Below are 25,376 nucleotides of genomic sequence, written 5' to 3'. Positions count from 1 at the left end.
TTTTGACCAGTGATAAAACCGGAGTCTATATAAGCTGGCACTTAGAAATGATGATCTGCTGCCAAGCATAGACTGTTGAGGTCTTTTCCTCCAATTAACAGAACAAAATAATCTAGAGTTATATTTAATACCTCACCGTGAAAGTGATCATAATTTATTTTTATTTGTTAAATTTGTATCCAACAACAGCAATCAAACAGCGGATTAAAACAAATGGTTTGCACGATGACAAAAAATAATATGGAAGGGGAGGAACCGACCTCAGACTGGTGACGATCAGCCAAATTAATGGGATTCCTTATAGGTGGTCACCATACTTCAATCATTGGTCCATAGCTAGCCACCTCCCTCAGTGTCAAACAATACGTAGTTTTTAAAAGGTTTTTTTAATGCAAAGTGCTACATCCACCAATCGGGACATGAAGAGCAGAAACACTACTTATCTTATAGCAGCGTTAAACTTGGGCCTCCCCTACGGACCCGTTTCGCCACTGGGGCTTCGTCAGGTAAGGACGCCCTGGTATGCAACTGCTCGAATGGCAAGTAATAATGTCCTGGGGAAGTCAGGAAAAGTAACTGCTCACAGGAGTTGAATAGGGTGGTCGCAGCACAGAGGTCTACTCCCTCTACACTACCAACATTTGTATCCCACATTTTCCCACCTATTTGCAGGCTCAGCTTGATAATTGGATATATACAAGCTATTTCGCTAAAACGTTTGTCTAGTTAGAAAAGTATGGAGTTCCCATAATAAGATGGGTAGCAACATTTTGTACAATCTGTAAAGCTCTAATACTTTACAGACTGGCCCAAGTATTTCAGAAGGCCCAAGTATAAGGAATTACTAGTTTACCATTCCACGTGGGTATGAAGTTCCCATCCACACCATAGCCTGAGCTTTTTCTCCTCCTTCCTCTGTGTTTCTTAGTTCGTTAAGTCACTCCAATCTTAGCTCCAAGCAATGCTGGTCTTCTTTCTGTTCTGTTTTTCCTGCTTTATCCTTCCCATTCACTATGCATAAATTAAACTCCCTTCTCCCCTCTGCTGGCTGTGCCTCTACTTTCTACAGTGAGAGATTGCACTTTTTCTGTTACATGTACCTGTTGCAGAGCAGCAGCTGTAGTTCCCATAACGCTATCGAACAGCGGCAGTCTTGGCAGGTCTCGCAGCAGCCACTGGTACCCGTGAAGCAGCTCCGAATCCTCTGAGTCCTCCTCCATCGGTTGCTCTTTCTCGTCTCCGTCACGTGACGCACCTTCAGACAGCACCATAGAAAGACCCTACAAAAGGGAAAGGGACTTGATAAACCTTCTTTCTGTGGTTTTTGCAACTACATTCAAAGTCATGTACATAGTATATACAGGTACTTATTTGTACCTGGGGCAATGGAGGGTTAAATGACTTGCCCAGAGTCACAAGGAGCGGCAGTGGAAATCGAACCCAGTTCCCCAGGATCAAGATCTGACGAACTAATCACTAGGCTACTCCTCCACTCCAGAAGTAGGAAAATAACTGAAATCAAAACCAGGAATAGAATGCTAAGATACTCTCTTGGGCTGTGGGTACGACATAAACCCAAAGTTCATCTCTCATTCTCAGAAGTGTGAGAGGTCAAACGTTCTTCAGAACCAAGAGAGGAAGACAATAGACAGTCTTGTGGCTCTTTTCCTATCTTTTATAAAAGGTTTGAGATTAAAAACCTCTGATGACTGAGAAAATACTGGCTAGTGGGTGTACTGCACAGATTATATATACAGTATGCAAAAGCTCAGTGTTTCTCAGTCTCCCTCTGCTGGTAGGAGTACATAACCCATGCGTCTTGACCGGTCTAGAGGGTCGTGGAGGAAGGAGAAAATTTCTGATAGATTTCAATTACAGATTAAAAACTACCTCCTCTGTTAGCCAATTTTCACTATAAGCACTGGAATGCATTTAACCAAATATATGTTGCTAAGATAGATCCCGGCCAAACACAAGTTTCTGCCGAAACCAAATCTGTGATTGAAACTGGCTGCTTGGTAAACCAAAACCATAAACTAAACTGCCCACTGCACTCCCTCCCCCACACCCGACCAAAAAAGCCCCCTCCTGAGCTTGCCCCTCTCTATCTCTGACCCCACCTCCCCCCCACCCCACCACACTCCTGCCCGTGCTGGTTCCAATCACAAAATGGCTCATGAGACGGACAGCCACTGCGTCAGGAGCAGTGGAACAGGGCAGGAATGAATAGGGTTCATTCCTGCCCCCGAAGAGGCACTAGACCACCAGGGCTTCCTAAGGTAGGCCCAGGGAGGACCTATGGGTGGTCGGGTCAGCTGGAGGAAGAATGATTTTTGCCATGATCCTTTGCATTTAAACATTCTTTTCTAACCTTCATGGCCAGAATGCGGGAAGCCACCTGGGGTGAACTGAGGCGTCTCAGGAAATAATCAAGAACTTCACAGGTCGTCTGCTCATCTGCTTTAGGACCCAAGAGCAAATCCTGCAGGCGTCCAAGCAGCTGCCTTTGTTTCTGTTGTCTCTAAATAGATGAAAAAAAGAAACACTCAAAAAACTATAAGAGGAGCAGATGAAGAGGCCTTCATGGAGACTCAGGAGGATGCAGCAGCCCAATCATTGTTCAGGCAGAGAAACCCATGAAAAGAATTGTAGACAGAGAGCATGCATGTCAAACAATAATTTTGCCTATTTCAGGAAACACCTCAAAACTTACCTATTAACAAAGTTTTTGACTAATACTTCTTCATGACCGCTACTGCTGCTCTTGATTTTGTTTGTTTTCATTATTGTTATGTTTCATCTTTTATTTTATTTTTTTTTGTTACATTTGTACCCCGCGCTTTCCCACTCATGGCAGGCTCAATGCGGCTTACATATTGTATACAGGCACTTATTTGTACCTGGGGCAATGGAGGGTTAAGTGACTTGCCCAGAGTCACAAGGAGCTGCCTGTGCCTGAAGTGGGAATCGAACTCAGTTCCTCAGGACCAAAGTCCACCACCATAACCACTAGGCCACTCTCCACTATGTGAGAAAGTTTTGACATTTATGACGAAAAAGTGGGTTTCTAAGCCTGTAAACGGTATTATTCCATGGTGTATTTCTCCTAATTGACCAGCAGATGGCGATTGTTTTGTGTTTTAAAGCTGTTGCAGAAAAAGCCTCTTTTCCAGTTTGAGCTTGTGGAAAGGCAATTTGCAGTACCATTGGCCACATACTTTCAAAGTGAGTGCCCTGGGCTCTGATTGGCCCTGGAGTTCAAATCTAGCCAGGAGGTACTAGATGTTTCTTAGTGTCACCCAGGGAGCAGAGAGAGAAAGATCTCTTTAGTGAGGCCCTGTCAGAAGTTACATTATATACTCTGTGAGCAGCTAAATTTCCTGAACTCCTCAGGTACTACTCAGGTAGTAAACAAATATAGTAACATAATAGATGACGGCAGAGAAAGACCTGTACGGTCCATCCAGTCTGCCCAACAAGATGAACTTATATGTGCTACTTTATGTGTATACCTGACCTTGATTTGCATCTGCCATTTTCAGGGTACAGACCGTAGACGTCTGCCCAGCACTAGCCCCGCCTCCCGAGCACTAGCCCCGCCTCCGCCACCCAATCTCCGCTAAGCTTTTAAGGATCCATTCCTTCTGAACAGGATTCCTTTATGTTTATCCCACGCATTTTTGAACTCCGTTACCTTTTTCATCTCCACCACCTCGTTTAGTTTTAAAATGGAACAGATCCATATTCAGTTACCTGTTACCATTTGCTGATTTATTTCTTTTTCTGTTCACTGTTCAAGTTCTGTGACAATAACCCTTATTAGTTTATTGACTCTGTTGTCCTGGACTAAGAATCCTGGTTTGTGTTTTGTGGTCTATGGGTGCTTTTTAGGAACTGTGGGACCCCTGGAGTGTGGCCTCAGTGTCTTAAAAATCAACGGGGAATGACCTGAGAGTAGGAGACTAGCCCAGAGGCAAACAGGACCCAGGTGGTGGGAGGAGAGTGCTAGTATAGAGCATGTGCCCAGGTGCAGGCGGGCCTGAGCAGTGCTGGGGACTGACCTTCCAAGGTGGCCACAGGGTTTACCCCCAGGCGAGTGCTAGTTTCATGACAACATTCTTGTACGTTGTTTTATAATATGGATTTATCGTTATGTATGTTTTTATTACTACCTGCCCAGAATGGCAGATAGCACTATTTTATTTTAAATGTATCCTCCACACTATGTTTGACACACGAGTTTCACAGTCGACCAAACTACTTATGCTTTACAGTCAAGGCTGAAGATACTGGGAGTAACCATAAACCAACACCTCTCTTTTGATCCACAAGTATCTATAGTCATAACGAAAATCTTTAGGACTTTGTGGAAGCTAAAAAGAATTAGACTCGTCTTCTCAAATGAGATTTTTTCGTAATTTAATTCAATCTGTAGTTTTAACACAAATTGTTACTGCAATGCTCTTTATGAAGGATGTAAAGACGCTACTCAATAAATTACAAACAGCTCAGAACACTGCTGCACATTTTGTATATAGAGTACCATGTTATGAAAAGGCATTGTCTATAAATGTTTAGCTATAATGTTCTACTTTAGGTATGCTGCACTATTTCCCATCCCCCATCTTTCTTTACTATCAGCCACATGAAGGAATTTCTGGCTGATCACAAACTCTGATGGGGCCTCCAGTTGCTAGGGCAACTCAGCTACCTGGTATAACTTGTTACAAATGAAATTTACTGAGAAGAGGTGTGGCAAGGACACCAATTGCAAGCCTCCAGCATATATGAAAGACCCAATTACAAGTCTCCAGCACATATGCAGCACCTATGATTGGTCCAGGGTAGAGGAGAAGTGGATGCTCACCACAGGCCTATAAAAGCACGCTGCACACAAAGAAACTCTGAAAACTAGCCATGCTGGTAAGAGAGTTTCATATCCTCACATGGCAATTTTGCCACACGTCCATTTTTGGCCAAAAAAAGGGGGGGGGGGGGGGGGCTTTTACAGGCACGCTAAAAAATGGATTGGCGCGCACCCAAAACCTGCGCTATCGTAAGCCATTTTTCAGCGCACCTTTGTAAAAGGACCCCTTAGTTTGTCCCGCCCGATGGCAGGACAGGCTGAAGGAAGGCCTCTGGGATTGGCCGGGGACCTTCTTTCTGGGCGGGACAAGCTGAAGGAAGGCCCCTGGGATTGGCTGAAGCAGCATGCTCTTGCTGACCGTGCCAGAATGGCTTAAAATAAATTAATCGCAACAGAAGAGTTACTGATTGCGGAGGGGGGGGGGGGGGGGGGGGGGGGGGGGGGGGGAGGACAAAAAGGAAGAGAGCAGAGAGGTGCTGCATCAGGGCAATGGGGAGAGAACATGCCCGAGCTACAGGGGAGAAGGACGCCAGGAGGGGGCCCGAGCCCAAATTTGGCAGACGGATGTTAAAATAGCTATTTTATCAACCGATTCCCAAATTCTTAAAAAACTAACAAACGGCTCTCGCGAGCCAGTGCAAGTCGGGTCCAGCACACCACTGAATCTACTGAACTTTGATATGTTCCTCGTTCATCTAATTTTCAGTTTTTTTAATTAATCTGCATGTTATCCATTATATTGAACTTACAAATTAATTTTCCTATATTACTTACTGAATTTAACTGTAAACCTTATTTCTTTCAATTCTGTTGGGACTGAAGATGTAAGCCACGTTGAACCTGAGCATGTTTTGGGATAATGTGGGATATAAATGTCAATCAACAAACCAATAAATAAATAAACGTATACACATATGCATACTTGCAGTATCAGTAGAAGTCTGTAGCTTCTCTCATTGGAGCTTCATGTTTTCTTTTTTGCTGAATCATAATAGAAAAAAAAAAAAAAGAAGAAGACAGACCACTGAGAGTCCTGTGATTCTCCTGGGGACTTCGCTCACCTGCCGTTTCTTGGCTCGCTGCTCTTTACTTTCTCCTTCCTCATCTTCTTCACCAGATGTGGATTCTGCAGCAGCATCGTGCAGCAGAAATTCACAGAGGCACTGCACGGGCAGCACATCCAAAGACCCCTCACTCGACTGCACCAAATCAGCTAGCCATGGCATTGACTGGGAAGAGGCCTAGGGAAACAGAAAAAGTTTAAATCTAGAGCTTACAGCTGATTGAAAGCAGCATAAGAGAAGTAATCTTCAGTCGCTCCTGCTTATACGGTTTCCAATCCCAAGATGGCTGCCAGGACCTCCTGTGGCAATCTTGCGAGGCTGCCATGAGACATTCCAGCGATAATTTTAGCTGTGGAACTGGCAGGGGCAAGATTGACTGGGGTTCGCTCTGGCACTGAAGACCCACTGGACCACCAGGAGGCTTAAAGGTAGACCTGGGGAGGGCCTTTCTGGTAGTGGGAGGAAAGGAGGGGGGCAACAGGGACAGACAGTACTGACAGTGATCACTGTGGAGGGGCTACCAAGAATGAAAGTAGGAGGGAGGTGGTTCGGTTTCAGTTTTTAACTGCAAATTTCGGTTGCTGGTTCAGTTTTGGTCAGCCTCTACGCACATGGATATCAGAGCACTGAATCAAGACCTTAATGATGGGTTCTAGGAAAACAGCAGTAACAGGGTGGAAAGGAACCAATTCCAAGAGATCACTTGGAATTGGTTCCTTTCCACCCTGTTACTGCTGTGTTCTGCCTTTGTGGAGAGTGTGAACCCCATTTGTCTTTTCGGGGGTTCTAGGAAAACCCACCTGGCGCTGGATGATGTTGAGCAGAAAGTCTGGATTTCGGCTGCGACACAGAAGGTGCCCTAGACGCAGGGACTGGTTAAGGGTTTTCACTTGTTCCAGAACATGAGGTGGTGGCCTCCGTGGAGGACCCCTACAAGAAGAGAAATGGCCACTGAAAAAGTACTCCTGACATGATACTGAGATGGGGGACAAAAGCTAAAAGCTGACTGTGCAGTAGGGCACAGGACCCCCAGCCAGTGGAGGTAGTGCATGGAAATCTCTCCTATGGATATTAATAAAGAACATCCTGAAAAATGGACTGCCTGGATACCCCAGGACGGATTTGGAAACCACTGTTCTAGGGGTATTAGCAGCAGAACAGATGGTCAACCATGAGCACATGCAAGTCTGAACTTGTAGACGATCGAGTGAGTCAGGCTGTGGCCACTGTTCATTTGACTTCAGAGGTAATCCACACTGTCCCTCCCTCTGGGGTCAGCTAGACAATGGAACACATTGATAAATATCGCTCCATAAGAGCAAGAAGCACAACAAAGCTGCCTGCCTATGAGCACTCTGGGGAAAGAAAAAGCTTTACGTTTTAAACATCTTATATTTATTTATTTATTTATGTATTTATTTTAAAGTAAAAATGGCTGCCTCTCCCAAAGGCAATACACCTTTCCAGCGAAAGGGTAGCCCTTCCCAGCTAAGTATGGAAGATGGGGAGGAAGGGGGAGAGGGACTCGGGGCACCCGAGTTTAGTACCCCAGAGGCTGGAAAAGAAAGAAAAGAAATCCCTATCTGCCAAGCCTCTAACAGAGATTCCCCAGGCACAGAAGCAGCAGCAGCCTTATTGTCCTTATTATTAGCTTCTAAAAGAAAAAAGAGAAAAAGAGAGACTAATGGGCTCACTTCCTACCTGCTGGGAGACTGAGAAAATACTGAGGCTAGGGTCACATGGCCAGGGCTCTCATTGGCTCTCTAGTCTTAGAATTTTCTCAGTCTCCACCTGCTGGTAGGCGTGCACAACCCATCAGTCCAATCCTGGTCCGGAGGGACGCTAAGGAAATATTGGTTCACAAATCTATCTGGTGGTCTTGAGGCTTTGCATACTGCATATGATGCAGTTATCAATTGACTTAGTTGAATGACAAAACACATGCTAAGAAAAGAGGTGACCATTTCTATGAAATGGGGTATAGAGAAGCAGACTATACAGGAGGACACTTACTGGGGGTCCAGGCTGGTGAGCTGTGACAACAGCAGGCTGTTACTCTCTGTTATTGTCTGTTTTGTTGATGCAGCAGCCAGGTGGCTCTCGAACGCCAGGATCTCCTGTTTCTCTCGCTGAGAGACCTGGAGCTCACGATTGACCAGTTCTGTCCTGGTTTCTTCATCTGTCACTGTGCAAGGTGGGTAGGAGTAATTACTGTAGAAAAACAGAAAGGCCCTTTAATCCTCACTTGGACCATGCCTCCAAAATAAACAATGAAGGAAAAATGCTCATAACGTTTAAACCAGCTGTCTCCCCTGAGCAAGACACTGTGTTTAATAGAACTGTGCTTTTATTATGTTACTTAGTTATAAGATTTTTATATATAATTTTCGTGAATGCTCATTCAAAATGGTTTACAGAGTTGTCGTAAAACAAAAAATTTCCTTTCCACCCCACCAGACCAGTCCAGAACTGATGGATGATGTCCTGTCACCTAGCACAAGGTGACAGACTTAACAGCTGTGAGTTCCACACCATATAAATTATTGCACAGGCACAGCTCACCAATATTCTCTGTCTCCAGCAGATGGTAGCAAACATTCCATGCAATTCTGTACTGCTGGTCTAGATCCTGGGCCTGATTCATCAGCTGGCTTTCAGCAAAGCAACTTACAGGGTGGCCTAATTCTAGTAGCGGCAGCTCAGGGATGGACATTGTGGCACACGTGGAAGCCACTTGTGGGGCTTCGGTCCTCAGGGCGGCGGCACCAGGAGCCCACCCACTCTAGGGATTATTTTTGACATCCCACAAGTTCTGGAACAGTGAGAAGCAATGTAATGGAAGGAGAAATTAGATCTTACCTGATAATTTTCTTTCCATTAGTCCTTCACACTATTCCAGAGGCCTACCCAAGATTTCTGAGTTATTTACTCGGTGCAAAGAAATGGGTCAAATAATGACACCACTTTGCATGGTGCATCCTGCATATCTCTCATTCTCTACAAGTTGTCTAGAGATGAGAGAGGTCCACACGTTTGCTCGTCTGGTTAGTGTTAGGTTAGCGAGTTGTTTAAGGTGGTTGTGTTTATTCTGAGTTTCTCCTTACTGCTTGTCTACACAAATACTGAAGAGCTGTACTGGATGCCAAGAGATATGTCTCAGCTCAGTCTTCAGTTCTCTATCTACATCTGCTGGTTGATGGACACAACTAACCCACAAGTTCTGGAATACTAGGAAGCTACGTAATAGAAATACATTTTAGCAGGCATTAACCTACAAATTAATGCATGTTAAGTCTTTTTGCACACATTAAAGTTTTTTCATTAAACCAAATGTGTGAAATAAACTGGGGGAAAAAAACCCCACCAGAAAAACAATTTCCCAAAATTCAAAAAAATCAATGAAAAGTTTTGCCTGTGCACATCCCTGGTGCTTAAGCATCAGCCTCAGTCTTGACTAAGGTACGGAGGAGTAGTCTAATGGTAAGTACAGCGGCCTGAGAACCAGGAACAAAAAGCAGCTTAGACTGTGAGCCCATTACGGACATAGAAACTACCTGCATACAGGACTAAATTCTATTCATGGCACCAAAAAAAACCCCAAAAAAAACGCTTAGTGCTATTCTATAAAACCACACTTGGCCATTTACTCCAATGGAAACGTGGTGCCTACCTCAGGTGTGGATTCCACTTTATTCTATAACTAGTAAAAAAAAGGCCCGTTTCCGAAACCAATGAAACGGGCGCTAGCATGTGGCTTTTTTTGTGTGTGTGTATGTCTCACAGAGTTATTTTGTGTGTGAGTGTGTGTGTGAGTGTGTGAGGGTGCGGTGTGTGTCTTTTTTTGTTTTGTTTTTTGCTTGGGGGTTGGGGGATGTGCTGTGCTGTCCTTGGTCGCCGTTTGCTGCTGGCTAGGTCGCGGGTAATCCTTCCAGCTGGGCCGCAGCTTGTCCTGTTCGCCCACATCCCAGATGGTGACGGGCACGTTGTTTTCCGGCTCCTCTGACTCCATGTCAAGTGATCCCAAATATAGTCTGTGCTATAGGCCCTCTGGCACTCTTCAGTACTGGCATTAGGCATTTAAAAATTTCTCCCCCCCCCCCCCCCCCCCCCCCGGGTCTATTTTTGCACATACCCACAGCAGGAATATTCTTCTCTCATTCCAGCGGTGGTTCTGTGCTCTCCGTGCTGCACAGATAATGAGCCATTCTGCTGGGGAATGCTCCTCCCTTATTGTCACGTAGTTTCCTCTGATTGGTCCGTCTTACGTTGCCTAGTGTTGCCTGGGAACGGTGTTGTGATGGTCCTTTGTGTTTCAGAATGTTGAGGGTGTTTTTTCTGATTGGTCCGTCATGCGAGGGCGGGGCAGAGAGACATGGTCAGTGTTGTGGCTTCACCACCATGAATCCATGAACCCTTCAGGGAGTGACTGAGTGACTTCAGAACGTTGTCTTCAGAACGTTGAGGGTGAGTTTTATTATAGTAGATTACACGTCTAACTAAAAGGAATGCCCCTGATCTGCCCATGACCCTCCCATGCTTGCCCCCTTTTTTCACTCGTGTGGATCCCACACCTAAATTTAGACATGCACATTTTTATGTTTAAACACTTTTTATTGAACACCAATAAAATAACAATCCAAATGTCACTTGTAAATTGTTCAATTTTTTTCAGTACACACCCTCCCCACCCTCTCTCTTACCAACCCCCTCCCCCGATGAATAGAAACAAACTTGTTTCCAAGGGAAAAACATTGAGGATAAAACAGCCATTAGGACTTCAATATAGCAATTACATTAGAGAAAGGAGGGAGGCCTGTGTTCTGATAGCCTTCCTCAACTTGTCTATTAGATTGTAAGCTCTTTGAGCAGGGACTGTCTCTCTTTGTTAAATTGTACAGCGCTGCGTAACCCTAGTAGCGCTCTAGAAATGTTAAGTAGTAGTAGTAACTAGCCCCAACGTTCCGTTATGTTAAGTTCCAGCCATTTTCCCCAAGAACCAAACAATTGACCATTCACCAACCTCTATATGATTTAGCTTGAATAAGCTTCATGAGAAACACTGCAATATAGAGTAATAAACTTTCTCCCTAAGAATTTAAGATTTCCCCCCTCCCTTATTACACCCCCTCATTTCCTGGTCCCTAGTACCCCCCTCTTCCCCCCTCCAACCTCACCCCCAACCCCAAGAACCCGTCTACTTCCCAAACTACTAAACATACCGGACAGCTACCACTCCTAAAACTTCTATACCTTGTTCACTATTAAGCTTTGACCCCGGGGACTGAGAGACAGCAAGAAAGGATCTAGACATGCACATTTTAAATAATTCTAATCAGTGCCAATAAATTTGTTTGTTAAGTCAATTACTGATGCTAATTAGCTCGTTATTCAATTAACTTGCATGTACCCAAATTTGTGCATGCAAATTAGCATTTTTTATTTTGTTTTTTTTATAGAACTCTTTACAGCCCAATATTCAGCGACCCTTATCCAAATAGCAAGTGCTTCTTAAAATTTCTGTAGACCAATCAAGATAGTACTAGGGCAGCCTTGGGGGGGGTGGGGGGTGGAGCCAAAATTTATCCAGATACCAGCACTAGTATCCAGATAATGCCAGCGGTCAACTATATACCTGGTCGTTCAAGGCCAGTATCTGGATATCAGCTGGTACTAAACGTTTGAGTATATCTTTAAACACTGCAGGCTGAGCGTAGAGTCTGAATATTGCTCGATTATTTATTTATTTGTTGCATTTGTATCCCACATTTCCCCACCTATTTGCAGGCTCAATGTGGCTTACAATGTTCCGTCATGGCAATCGCCATTCCAGAGTAAAAGATACAATTGATATTACATAAAGAACATGGATAACACAATAAAATTAAGCAATCAGGTATAGAGAGATCACATCTCTCATCTCCCTCTCCCAGAAGACAAGAGACAACAGGGGCTGCAATGCCAGAGATGTCTTTCCTTCACACAAGGCTAAAATAAAGCGCAGTCAGACTCACTTGGTCATCACCATTTCCATCAGCATCTTCAGCGTAGGGTACTCCTCCCAGGCAGTCAAACCTGCAAAGACATAAGGAGACATCTATCGTTATCATGTTTGTGTGCAAAGATCAATGCTTCCCAGTAAGTGTTCTGCTTGGAACCATTTTTAAAGGATATTTCCTCACAAGGCGGGTTATTTTCAAAAGATTGTACCCGGATAATTTAAGTAGTTAACTGGGTAAACTTGGGGGCTGCAGTGAGGAAGAGAAAGAGAGCAGAGCCAAACAATAATGTGTGACATTTCACTTTGTGGAACCTGTGAAAAGGTGACTTGTACTAAAACACAAGTTGCACCATCAGCCTCTGATTTTTCACAGAGAAACACTGCAGGAAGCTTCTCTTTGATTATTCACTTGCAGGCCCGAGAGTCCTGCAAACTCCACTTTTTTTTTTTTTTAATTGTCCCCGCAATTTTAACACTGACTATCCTCCAAAATTAAAATCACCCTCGATATTAACATAATGTTGGAGCTGACAATTTGCCCTCTGTTTAAAAAATATCAATAAGAAATTACATGAACATCCTGCATCTTACTTTTACTTCTTTTCCTGGGATTTGATTCTGTGATTCACTTTTGGGTGTCATCCACAGTTCAAAAACCAGTGTAGTACATAAGTAATGCCATACTGGGAAAAGACCAAGGGTCCATCGAGCCCAGCATCTTGTCCACGACAGCGGCCAATCCAGGCCAAGGGCACCTGGCAAGCTTCCCAAATGTACAAACATTCTATACATGTTATTCCTGGGATTTTGGATTTTTCCAAGTCCGTTTAGTAGCAGTTTATGGACTTGTCCTTTAGGAAACCGTCCAACCCCCTTTTAAACTCTGCTAAGCTAACCGCCTTCACCACATTTTCCGGCAATGAATTCCAGAGTTTAATTACACGTTGGGTGAAGAAAAATTTTCTACGATTTGTTTTAAATTTACTACACTGTAGTTTAATCGCATGCCCCCTAGTCCTAGTATTTTTGGAAAGCGTGAACAGACGCTTCACATCCACCTGTTCCATTCCACTCATTATTTTATATACCTCTATCATGACTCCACTCAGCCGTCTCTTCTCCAAGCTGAATAGCCCTAGCCTCCTTAGTCTTTCTTCATAGGGAAGTCGTTCCATCCCTGCTATCATTTTAGTGTAGTAGATATATGAACAGAGAGTGGAGACAGTGGTGAAGGGCATACACAGAACCAAAGATCTCTCACAACAGCACAAATCGACAGTCTATGCATATAAATGCAAACAGGGAAAGGGAAATCTCTGCCACAAAGCTGAAGAAATGCCTCACTCACCTATGTTTTCAGGGTTAAAGGCAGCCACCACGAGTAGCAGAGGCCAAGCTTTCCAGTACAGCGTGGAAATGGCCAGGTTTGGAGGTTGGTACCTGGAATAAAACCCAAAAGAGAACTTACTACTACTACTACTTAACATTTCTAAAGCGCTACTCGGGTTACGCAGCGCTGTACAGATTTACAAATAAGGATAGTCCCTGCTCAAAGGAGCTTACAATCTAAAGGACGAAATGTCAAGTTGGGGCAGTCTAGATTTCTTGAATAGAAGTATAATGGTTAGGTGCCGAATGCAACATTGAAGAGGTGGGTTTTGAGTAGGGATTTGAAGATGGGTAGGGAGGGGGCTTGGCGTATGGGCTCAGGGAGTTTATTCCAAGCATAGGGAGAGGCGAGGCAGAAAGGGCGGAGCCTGGAGTTGGCAGTGGTGGAGAAGGGTACTGAGAGGAGGGATTTGTCCTGTGAGCGGAGGTTTCGGGTAGGAACGTAAGGGGAGATGAGGGTAGAGAGGTAATGAGGGGCTGCAGATCGAGTGCATTTGTAGGTTAGTAGGAGAAGCTTGAACTTCTGCTAGGCACTCCAATGTGTAGATCATTTCCACTCAAAAAAACTCTTCTACAGGATCTCCAAACTTCTTCAAAGAAAATACTATAGATTATAACATATATTGCTAACGAGTTCACTTGCAATATAAAAATACAAAGAAGGAGGAAAAGACCTCAAAGTCTGGGTGGCTCAAATGAACATTGCCATTTCTGTCTTCACAGCACTCACCAGGCCATTACATCATCATTGGCCAAAAAACTCCTTACATATATTTATTTTAATATTTTTCAATAATTTTTAAAATTTTATTTTATTTAATGCTCACAACAAACAATGCATTAAAAAAATCTTATTTCAAGGTACTTAGCTTCTTATTAGTCGACCAAGCTGCACGGTTTTTATATGCATTGTCTATTGTTCGCTGAGTGAGTGAGCAGGATGTTGAGCATTAAAAGAAAAAAAAAATAATGTAAGGAGGTTTTTGGCCAGCGATGATGTAATGGCCCGGTGAGTGCTGTGAAGACAGAAATGGCAATGTTCATTTCAGCACCCGGGTACTTTGAGGACTTTTCCTCCTCCTTTGTATTTTTATATTGCAAGTGGACTCCGCTGTGTAGGGCCAAGTGTAGGATGACAGTCTTAAGAAAGCAGTGGGTGTCGTGAAACAAAACCCAAATCAAAAGCAAGGGAGAGGAGAGGTTTTGGCAGAGATAAAGAGGATCTATATTTACAAAGCTGGTTAAGGATGGAAATCATACACTACAAGTTTGGGTCCCTGACATTAATCTAAAATACACGATGGCTAATGGCTAGGTTGAAACCTAACGGTGCACTTCACATATCTTGTATGTTTTTTAACTGGAGGAAAAAGCCCCGTATTTTTGGCTATACAGCTCAATGACTTGTTGGAGTTCTAACTGTCATAGGCAAAAAACCTCCCGGTAATCAAGTTTATATCCAGTCTTGCATAAACTTAGATAAAACACCACTTATCTTGTTGGTCAGATTTATTTCCCGTGATCTGTTGCCACTCCGTCAATTCCACTGCCGACACTGGCTCAGTGTCGGAAACCTGGGCCAGTGTCGGCAGTGGAATTGACGGAGTGGCAACAGATCATGGGAAATAAATCTGACCAACAAGATAAGTGGTGTTTTATCTAAGTTTATGCAAGACTGGATATAAACTTGATTACCGGGAGGTTTTTTGCCTATGATGACAGTTAGAACTCCAACAAGTCATTGAGCTGTATAGCCAAAAATACGGGGCTTTTTCCTCCGGTTAAAAAACATACAATATATGTGAAGTGCACCGTTAGGTTTCAGTGAGATAATACTGGAAGTAGAGGGTTCCTAATTGACGCTCAAGTACAGTTTGTAGGCAATGGCTCAGCTGGTCTAAAAGACAATTCGGCTAAACACAGGATACTGATGCAAAAACCAGTGTAATTTTGTAAGAAAAAAACTACAGCAAGATACAGGTCTCAGTCCTTTAGATTTTCGGAAAATAAATATTAGCACATTAACTTTATGGAAGAAGTTAATTTTATAAACTTATAAGTGAAGAAAGTTAGTGTGAGAAAATTTAAAAAGCACACGTTTGTCAATGTTCTTCTAAAAGCATAGACTGTGGGCAATGCTACATGGGGATAATGCCTTGATTAGATTAAAGCCTGTGGCGTATTCTCATTATTGACTTTAAAAAAGTGATCTGCCACTTTATGACAAATTTATGACTTCACATCTTTCTCTATAATTTAATTTTTACACCAATTGTCCATTAGATGAATTAACTTTTAGACAAATTGTCTCTCTAGATGAACTGTACCTTAGACCAACTGTCATTAATCGAACTGTACCAAACCCACTGGTTTCTGGTTGACTTATTATTTTGTTAAGAAAGGTTGGCTGGGGGGAAGGAAGAAGAGAAGGTGTATTCATAAAAACTAAAAAGCAATTTTTAAGAGTGGTTTGCTATTTAATGGAATACTGTGGTTTTGCTCAGTATCCTTACGTACACTTGTTATTAATAATATTGATTTCCATTCACGATTTATAAGCTTATAACTGCTTGTTAATAATAGTTAAATTAAAAACAAGATCAAGGTGATAAGCAAAATCTGGCACTCTCTCTCTCTACCAGGGTATGAAGCTGAGACATGATGTAGGAAAGCTATTACATAGCAGGGGCGTAGCTAGGTGGAGCCACAGGGGCATGGGCCCCAAACAGATTTAGCCCTGCCCCCCTGCTTTCACCCCCCATGCCGCCGACCCTCCCCTGCTGCCAGGTACCTTTGCTGGCAGGGGTCCCCAACCCCCGCCATCCGAAATCCTCTTCAGCGCCGGTCTCCAGCGTGTTCGCTGATCTGGATTCTGTTTCTGAGAGTCCTGACGTCCTGCCCGACATCAGGACTCACAGAAACAGAATCCAGATCAGCGAGCGCGCCAGACTCAGAGACCGGCGCTGAAGGGGACTTTGGCTGGTGGGGGTTGGGGACCCCCGCCAGCAAAGGTACCTGGCGGGCGAGGATTGGAACTTGGCGGCAACGGGAGGGGGGTCAAAATGGACAGGGAGGGGTGCTAAAATGTGACCCCTCACCTCGGGGTCTGGACCCCCCTCCAGCCGAAGTCTGGTTACACCCGTTACATAGCAGGATGGAACCTCTTCTGAAACATCCACGCTTGCAGCCTGGGAGTCAATAGCAGGCGGGGGTTACCTCAATACCAACACAACCTAGTGTCTCAAAATCTAAATAAATACATAAGACAGTGAATATTGTACAGGATCAAATCCTTACGACTCATACAATCTGTCATTCTCATATTACCCTTGGGGCAGCTGAATGTTCTCGGGATGGTGGTAGGTGCACAGGTTGAGGACTGCATCAAGAAGCTGAATTCTCTCCACTCTCAAGACATCCACATCTGCAAGATGAACCCCCCCACCAAAAAAAAAAACCAAAAGCAAATCTTATTCAACTGTTTATCCAACGAAAATACTAAAGCTCACAAATCATCTGGTCAAAACCGGTCCTTTTTGTGCAGAGGAAGTGCTACAGTCACTAAAGGGGTCTTTTACTAAGGCGCACTCACGCTTTTAGCACGCGCTAAACGCTAGAGATGCCATAGGAATGCACTGGCGTCTCTAATATTTAGCACGCGCCTATTTTTAGTGCGCACTAAAAACGTGAGCACACCTTAGTAAAAGACCCTCTAAAATCCCACCTTTGTGTTTTGGCACGAATACTGAGGGTCCCTCCATTTCAGCATCTGCATATTTCCATCTAGCCCTCCTCTTACTCAACCCCGCGCTCCCGCTTATCCCAGCACTCACCTGTCACCTGCAGTCTATCATATACTTGCTCTCTACAACTCACAGGCCCACCTTTTTCAGGTTGCTTTTAACTCTTAACTCCTATTTACGTTTTCAGTACCCAAATCTGATTTAAAGCCCTGATCCCTTATTTGTCCTGTCTTGAATAAACTGTAAGCTTTGTTGAATGAAGACTGTCTTGAATGTATTTGAGTAGTACGTTTAGAATTTTTATTAAAATTTTTATATACCACTACACAATACAAATAAATGATTGATCTAAACAGTTTATATCAGGGGCGTAGCCAGATCTTGGCGGGAGGGGGGCGGAGCCCGAGATGGGGGGGGGGGGGCACTGTTTAGCCGCCTCTCCCGCTGCCACTTTGGACCACCTCCGCCGCCGACCCCCCTCTCCCCGCCACCACAAAAACCCTTCCCCATCGACATCAGGCACCTTGTTTGCTGGCGGGGGTCCCCAACCCCTGCCAGCCGAAGAGTCTTCTTCAGCGCCGGTTAACTCTGGTGCCTTCGCTGTGTGATCTGTTTCAAACTCCTGACGTCCTGCACCGTGCACGTCCTGTATGTTGCCCCGTGTAGGACGTAAGGCGTCAGAAACAGATTATCACACAATGAAGGCGCCGGAATCAACCGGCGCTGAAGAAGACTCTTCGGCTGGCAGGGGTTGGGGACCCCCGCCAGCAAACAAGGTACCTGATGTGGCAGCGGGGCGGCCGGTAGCTGGGGGGGTCAAATGTAGAGGGGGCCTGGGCTTAATCTGTGGGGACCCATGCCCCCACGTAGCTACGCCCCTGGTTTACATATAAAACACGCAAAATCAAAAAGATTAACAACATGGAACTGACCTACTCCCAAAACTCCCCAGAGTACACCTTTCCTTTCATGCTGCAACTGAGGCTTCCCCTGCTTCTACACAAACACCATCCAAGATGCAGCTGATGTTTAAGTCAAATCCCCAGACACCTGCACCTTGTGTTGCCTCTCCCATGCCCACAGAAACACGCAGTGTGTCCTTGTGAGGGTAGTACTGTAGCACCCGTGTTCACATGAGAGTCATGTAGCCTGTGGGTAGTTTATCTTCTCTGTCCCAACCCAAACTGATGTCACTCTCTCCCACAGCTCATGGGGAACTTACCGTCTGCCTGGATGGCCGCAGCACGCTTTACCAGATGGTCTGCAAGCTCCATGGCGTCTGCAGGGCCCAGAGGGAGTTCACGCGACAAACCAATGACCAGAATACGCATCAGTGTATCTTCCAGCAGTGGCACTTCTGAGCAGAGGCGAAGGAAGAAACTGTGGCAGAGAATTGAAAGAAAGACACAGTGGCAGAAAAGGCCTACGTCACTCTTATCATGTGGCAAGGTAGTGCCCATTATACTATGCTACAATACGACAACAGAGCCAAATGCATGGGAATCAATCAATCACTCATCCTCTTACCCAACAGCGGACCAATACAAGGGGCATGAATGACCTACAGCGGAAGAGTGTCTCAGCTAAACTTTAATCCCTGTGACATTTTACTGTGTAAAATAGGATACGATTTTAATACGAAGAGTTCTGAGAAACAATCAGTCACAGGCCAATCAAATTTCACTATGTGAAAGAATGTGGTTCTCCCAGCATTTAGGGACTGATGAAAGAAGGCCCTGTGTGCAGGCCATTTTCTCATAGAGAAAGCGGATAATTCTATACCTAAAGTGGTAAAATATGTGCCCGCTTTGGGGTATTGTAATCATTGATGTGTGGATCTGGCAACATATGTGAATAAATGACCTCTTACAGAATACCAACTAGTTGAAACTATGCGCTATGACATGATGGCGTATATACACTGCCAGTGAGCATGCACAGGGGTGGAATTTGGGCAGACTATGGGTGAGGAGCACAAGTACACACATAGATTATAAAATAGTATAAGATGTATAAGAATAGCCAACTCTGGGTCAGACCAGTGATCCATCTAGCCCAGTATCCTGCTTTCAACAGTGGCCAATCCAGGTCACAGATACCTGGCAGAATCCCAAAGGGTAACAACATTCCATGTAGAACCCCAAAGTGTAGCAAGATTTCATTCAGAATCTCAAATAGTAGAAACATTCCATGTTACCAATCCTGGGGCAAGCAGTGGCTTCCCCTATGTCTATCTCAATAGCAAAATATGGACTTTTCTTCCAGGAACTTGTCTGAACCTTTTTTAAAACCCAGATATGCTAACCCCTGTTACCTATCCTCCGGCAGCGAGTCACAGAGCTTAACTATTCCTTGAGTGAAAAATATTTCCTTCTATTTGTTTTGAAAGTATTTTCATGTAATAATTTATAGGTGTAGATGTTGGCGCAGGCATATCTGTTGTAAATATTTGCGCCTGCCACGTACACTAGTATTAAACAAACAAAAAAAAAGTATGTGCCTACTTTTCATTACAAAATTAGCACCCAAGCAGCACCTTCTCACACTCTTAATCTAGGTGCCCTGTTATAAAATTACATTCAAATGAGCATCATTGTATAAATCGTCAGGTAGATTGGGAGGGAAAGTAAAAGGAAGGGGCATAATCGAAAGGGACGCCCAAGTTTTGCTGAGGACATCCTCGCAAAACGTCTCGATGGAGGGGCGGGGAAACCCGTATTATTGAAACAAGATGGATGTCCATCTTTCATTTCGATAATACGCTCGGGGACGCCCAAATCTTGAAATTTTGGTCGTCTTTAGAGATGGTCGTCCCTAGACTTGGCCGTTTCTGATTTTCCGCGATAATGGAAACCAAGGACATCCATCTCAGAAACGACCAACTGCAAGCCCTTTGGTCGTGGGAGGAGCCAGAATTTGTAGTGCACTGGTCCCCCTGACATGCCAGGTCACCAACCGGGCACCCTAGATGGCACTGCAGTGGACTTCAGAAATTGCTCCCAGGTACATAGCTCTCTTACCTTGTGTGCTGAGCCCCCCAAAACCCACTACCCACAACTGTACACCACTACCATAGCCCTTACAGGTGAAGGGGGGCACCGTGGGTTTGAGATGGGTTTTGGAGGGCTCACATTTACCACCACAAGTGTAACAGGTAGGGGGGGGGTGTTGATTGGATTAACTACATTTATTACAACCAACAAAGATTTATCAACTATACCACAGTTGCTGTCCAGGGTATTGCAGAACAATTGGATGCTACCAGTCAGATGACTTGGGAAAATCGATTGGCCCTTGATATGATACTAGCAAAGGAAGGAGGAGTTTGCGTAATGATTGGAAGTGGAGACTGTCAGCCCATAGTGCTTCCTCACAGAAAGCCAAACCTCTGCAGTTTGAAAACAGACTAAGCCTGAAATGAGTCTGAAAGGCTCAGGTTAAATATTTTTTTCATTCGTTTGCTTTGTATGATAATGTGCACCCACCCTCTCTGTGCTAACTAGAAATAAAAAAAATAAATGGCATTTTGGGTCCATTATCCAGCAAGTGGCAATCAGTGTTTTGTTGCCTCCGGCATTATCTCTGGAAATTCAATGCTAGGCCACGTCTAGGCTCCGGCACTGAATTTCTGGGTATAAGGGAGTGGCAAAAAAAACAGCCAGTTAAGTGTGATATTCAGCACTTAAGAACTGCATAAAGGTAGGACTAACTTTTACGCCCTCCTGTTTATATGGTTACCTTGGCCGGTTATGTGCTGAATATCGGCACTTAACAGGTCATGTGCTGACTCCGTCCCCGGAACACTCCCATAACAGCCATTTTGGTGTTGGGCACTAACTGGGCATTTTCAATGGCACTATACAGTTACATCCTCTGGATAAGCCTGGTTTGTCCCAAACAGGCGATTTAAACGGTCAGGATTCTGTGACAAAATCCAACCTCGGGTGAAATGGCATTTTTGCTTTGTTTTACTCCAGTGTCTTCCACCTCACAGACTTCTGTAACAGCACTCGTGTGTCTTGTTTGTGGTAACAGTGAGAGGCTGGCAGCTACCCAGGGGAAAAGTAAACATGCACAGGTATGCATTAGAAGTGACAAAACAATGTTGAGGCCTAACACCAGAATGCAAAGGGGCCGATGGAGAAGAAAAGGTATTTCCTTGGGCCTTTTCCAGTATGGAAGAATCTTCCGGAAACACCTTTCCCAATGGTGGATGCTGGACTCTTACTTGCGGTCACTCTCTGGGGGCCAGTTATCCCATTTATAGTAGGTTTCCGGCTGCTCTGTGAATAACACTTTGTGGAGACTACAAGAAGGAAGAAGAAAAGATAAGATTAAGCCCACGTTAGTGTATCCACAAGTAACAGAGCTTCAAACAAAGGCTTCCCTTCCTGCCGAAAATGACTGAAGCACAACAGGTAAAGCACCTACCAATGAACATAGTCCTTGGGGGGCAGTTTGCTGATTGACGGGACAACGGTGTGGAGCCACCAGACGGCGTCTCGTTGGATGGCAGCAATTTGATTCTGAAATGAGCGCAGCACCTCCAGATCTGAAATGCACACACAGCCCGGTTATAGAGTGAGCCGACATTTTCCAGGGTCACAGGAGTCTCCGTCATCATAGAGCTCTGCTGCCAGGGGAAGATTCATCAAGAGGTCCTTTTACTAAGGTGCGCCGAAAAGTGGCCTGCAGTGGTGTAGACGCGCATATTGGATGAGCATCTAAAAAAAAAAAAGCCTTTTTGGGGGTTATGGCCGAAAACGGACATGTGGCAAAATAAAAATTGGCACGTGTCCATTTTGTGCCTCAGACCTTACTGCCACCCAGCGGTAAAGTCTCACGCGTTAACCGGGCGGTAATGGTCTACGCACGTACAATGCCGATTACCGCCTGGTTAGCGCTGTGCACCGGCTGAGTGGACACGCGTAAAAAATTAAATTACTACCCAGGCCACACGGTAGCTGGGCGGTAGTTCAAAACTGACGCGCTTAGGCACCTATGTGGCTTAGTAAAAGGGTCCCCAAATACTTGCCTAGTGTCAGGGTCTAAGGCTATTAGAAAGAATAGCCAACAACCAAGGGAAATCTCATCTCCCAGAGGGCCAAATAATTTACCTGCTGCCCGAACCCATCATCAGATTAATTTCCCTTCAACAGCGAGCGAGAAAGCCAACTTACTCTTTTTCTCTCCTTTATCCCAGGCAATGCCGGCCTCCTTCACCTGAGCTGTGATCCCCAGCATCATGGAGACAGCAAGCAGGTCGGTTATATGGATTACGAACCGTTCCTAGGAACCAAGAGTGTCAACATGCTACCATCAGTACGAACGAGAATGACCCTTTCTCTCACAGCAATAAACATCCCTCAATACAAGTTCAAAACTATTCCAGAGAAGGAAAAGGAATAATCTATAGAATATGACAACAAGAAAGAGATACTGCAATTACTTGAATGACATTCCAGGATACAATTTTGTTGTAAACTGAGCTGGAAAGTCAGCATGTCCGGAAGTCGGTGCAAGGCAGAGGAGGCCCTATTCGATGAGAAAAAAGGTTTCACATGCCTCCAGTGATACACTGTTTCTCAACCTGTTCAAGCCCAAGATGCACCTACATTTTCAACAATATAGTGCCAATACACCAACCTTTGCGGAGCAGGCAATATGGACAAGGGAAAAGAATCATAGGGCCAAGACAAGAAAAAAAAACCCTAGAGAAGAACTGAGAACCCCACCAAAGAATGGAAGGTCTCCATTCTCTCCATAGTCGATGACCTAATGTATGTTACAATCCAATCTATTAGTCAGGAACCTTCGTGCATTGCCATAATATATTCTTCCTTACCATGTATACATGCACACGATACATATCTATACCATGATCTGTTCCATGTATGTTATGTTCCATGCATGTTACCATGTATGTGTGCACCTTAATACAATACCATTTGTAATTCTCTTACCTGGAAATGGCAACCGCCACTACGGCAAATGTAAGCCACATTGAGCCTGCAAATTGGTGGGAAAATGTGGGATACAAATGCTACAAATAAATAAAGGTCCAAAAGAAGGTGACACCATGTTATAGTGTGTGCTATACAAAGCCACAAATTCCTATCTGTGCACCACATGCTGCATGTTAATTCCCGTACTCTGCTGTTCATGTTGCATCTAAGAAGGAGAAAGGTTCAGAAAGGAGCTCCTGCCGAGAGGTGCTCAGAGCAGGGCCCATGCATCAGGCAGTGGTGACATTGTTTCATGACATACTTGAACAGGGCTGAAGGCCTTAGCACAGCGGTTGGAAAACTGTGCATTAACATATTATTGGGTGTGATGGGTAAAACTAGCAAAATCAAGAAGGGTCTGTGCAGTTGTAGGAGGAGTAACTTCTCATCAGGTACAAGAAATTCCAGCACAAACTACAGACTGCTTTCTAGGATGAGTGCGCATGCATGGATCTGAAAAACACAAAATCACATCCCTCCTCCCCTGCCATGGCATGAAAGTCTGGTGTGGATAGGACCCCAAAAAGAGTAATTAAGCCTCCTCCCCCCCACCCCCACACAGTAATCGTGTAAACCTTTTTCTTAGGAAAGAGGACTAGAGTAAAATTGCCCCAAAAGAGAAAATTAAGGGTAACAGCTTTCTAAGTGGAGGAGTGGAGTGGAGGAGTGGCCTAGTGGTTAGGGTGGTGGACTCTGGTCCTGGGGAACTAAGTTCGATTCCCACTTCAGGCACAGGCAGCTCCTTGTGACTCTGGGCAAGTCACTTAACCCTCCATTGCCCCATGTAAGCCGCATTGAGCCTGCCATGAGTGGGAAAGCGCAGGGTACAAATGTAACAAAAATAAAATAGATACTATTGGAGATTCTACATGGAATGTTGCTAATCCACTAGCAACATTCCATGTAGAAGGCTGCGCAGGCTTCTGTTTCTGTGAGTCTCAGGTGCAGGACGTCTAACTCACAGAAGCAGAAGCCTGCGCGGCCACATTGCTGATCTGCAAGGGCCGATTTCTACGTGGAATGTTGCTAGTGGAATAGCAACATTCCATGTAGAATCTCAAATAGTAGCAACAGTGGAGGAGTGGCCAAGTGGTTAGGGTGATGGACTTTGGTCTTGGGGAACTGAGTTAAATTCCCACTTCAGGCACAGGCAGCTCCTTGTGACTCTGGGCAAGTCACTTAACCCTCCATTGCCCCATGTAAGCCGCATTGAGCCTGCCATGAGTGGGAAAGCGCAGGGTACAAATGTAACAAAAATAAAATAGATACTATTGGAGACTCTACATGGAATGTTGCTAATCCACTAGCAACATTCCATGTAGACGGCTGCGCAGGCTTCTGTTTCTGTGAGTCTGATGTCGTCAGACTCACAGAAGCAGAAGCCTGCGCAGCCACATTGGTGATCTGCAAGGGCCGACTTCTACATGGAATGTTGCTAGTGGAATAGCAACATTCCATGTACAATCTCAAATAGTAGCAACAGTGGAGGAGTGGCCTAGTGGTTAGGGTGGTGGACTTTGGTCCTGGGGAACTGAGGAACTGAGTTCGATTCCCACTTCAGGCACAGCTCCTTGTGACTCTGGGCAAGTCACTTAACCCTCCATTGCCCCAGGTACAAATAAGTACCTGTATATGTAAGCCGCATTGAGCCTGCCATGAGTGGGAAAGCGCAGGGTACAAATGTAACTAAAATAAAAAAATAAGCAGGCAGGAGTAACAGAAAGAAGCGGCGGACAACCATGAAATTTCTAGACGAGAACACTTCAGCTGTTCTCCTACAAGAAAGAGGAAGGATTTCAATCACAAAGGCAGACACCGCACAAGTGTACCTTGAATTCCATGTCTGCATACTGTGGCTCCTTCCGTTCCTGCATGAGTCCCAGGCAAAAGGCCTGGAAGTTGATTTCATGCTTTGTTTGTTTGATAATCTCTCGAAGCAGCGCACGCGATGCCCTCAGGTAATCATCTTTGTTAGTCAGCAAATCTTGAAACACCATAGCCAGGTACTGATGGACAGAGAGAATAGTTTCCTTAATAACCACCATCATGACATTCAAACCTCCCGCACCCAACTGCAACGATAAAAAAGACCTCAAGACATTCTGCACACAGGGCTCTAAGGAAAATTTGGATCATTTCTTCCCTTCCTTCAAGGAAACGTATCTTTATTTTAGTTATTTACTTAAAAACATTTATATTCCACATGGTCCACAATTCCCAGCGGATTACAATAAAACATACATTTAAAAATACCTAGTTCAACACAATGAAATAAGCAGACCACAACACCTGAGAGTTAATCCTCTTTAA

General features: G+C 44.6%; 1 protein-coding gene across 1 annotated transcript in view; it reads right to left on the bottom strand.

Annotated features, from left to right (window-relative positions):
• INTS1 (integrator complex subunit 1) overlaps positions 1-25,376 on the bottom strand; it is an 84,459-nt gene that overhangs the window by 40,947 nt on the left and 18,136 nt on the right. Inside the window, exons 10-22 of the mRNA XM_030211312.1 lie at positions 24,896-25,072; positions 22,242-22,350; positions 21,493-21,613; positions 21,290-21,367; positions 18,284-18,441; positions 16,646-16,742; positions 13,278-13,369; positions 11,943-12,003; positions 7,945-8,142; positions 6,732-6,861; positions 5,929-6,108; positions 2,372-2,521; positions 1,101-1,280 (exon numbers count right to left, since the gene is read on the bottom strand). Of these exons, the coding sequence (XP_030067172.1) occupies positions 1,101-1,280; positions 2,372-2,521; positions 5,929-6,108; positions 6,732-6,861; positions 7,945-8,142; positions 11,943-12,003; positions 13,278-13,369; positions 16,646-16,742; positions 18,284-18,441; positions 21,290-21,367; positions 21,493-21,613; positions 22,242-22,350; positions 24,896-25,072 (1,731 nt within the window). The remainder of the gene's footprint in view (positions 1-1,100; positions 1,281-2,371; positions 2,522-5,928; positions 6,109-6,731; positions 6,862-7,944; positions 8,143-11,942; positions 12,004-13,277; positions 13,370-16,645; positions 16,743-18,283; positions 18,442-21,289; positions 21,368-21,492; positions 21,614-22,241; positions 22,351-24,895; positions 25,073-25,376) is intronic.

The sequence above is a fragment of the Microcaecilia unicolor genome, chromosome 8 (assembly GCF_901765095.1).
Source record: "Microcaecilia unicolor chromosome 8, aMicUni1.1, whole genome shotgun sequence".
Classification (NCBI taxonomy): Eukaryota; Metazoa; Chordata; class Amphibia; order Gymnophiona; family Siphonopidae; genus Microcaecilia; species Microcaecilia unicolor.
The sequence above is the reverse complement of the archived record's forward strand: the minus strand, read 5'-3'. Positions and strand labels throughout refer to the sequence as shown.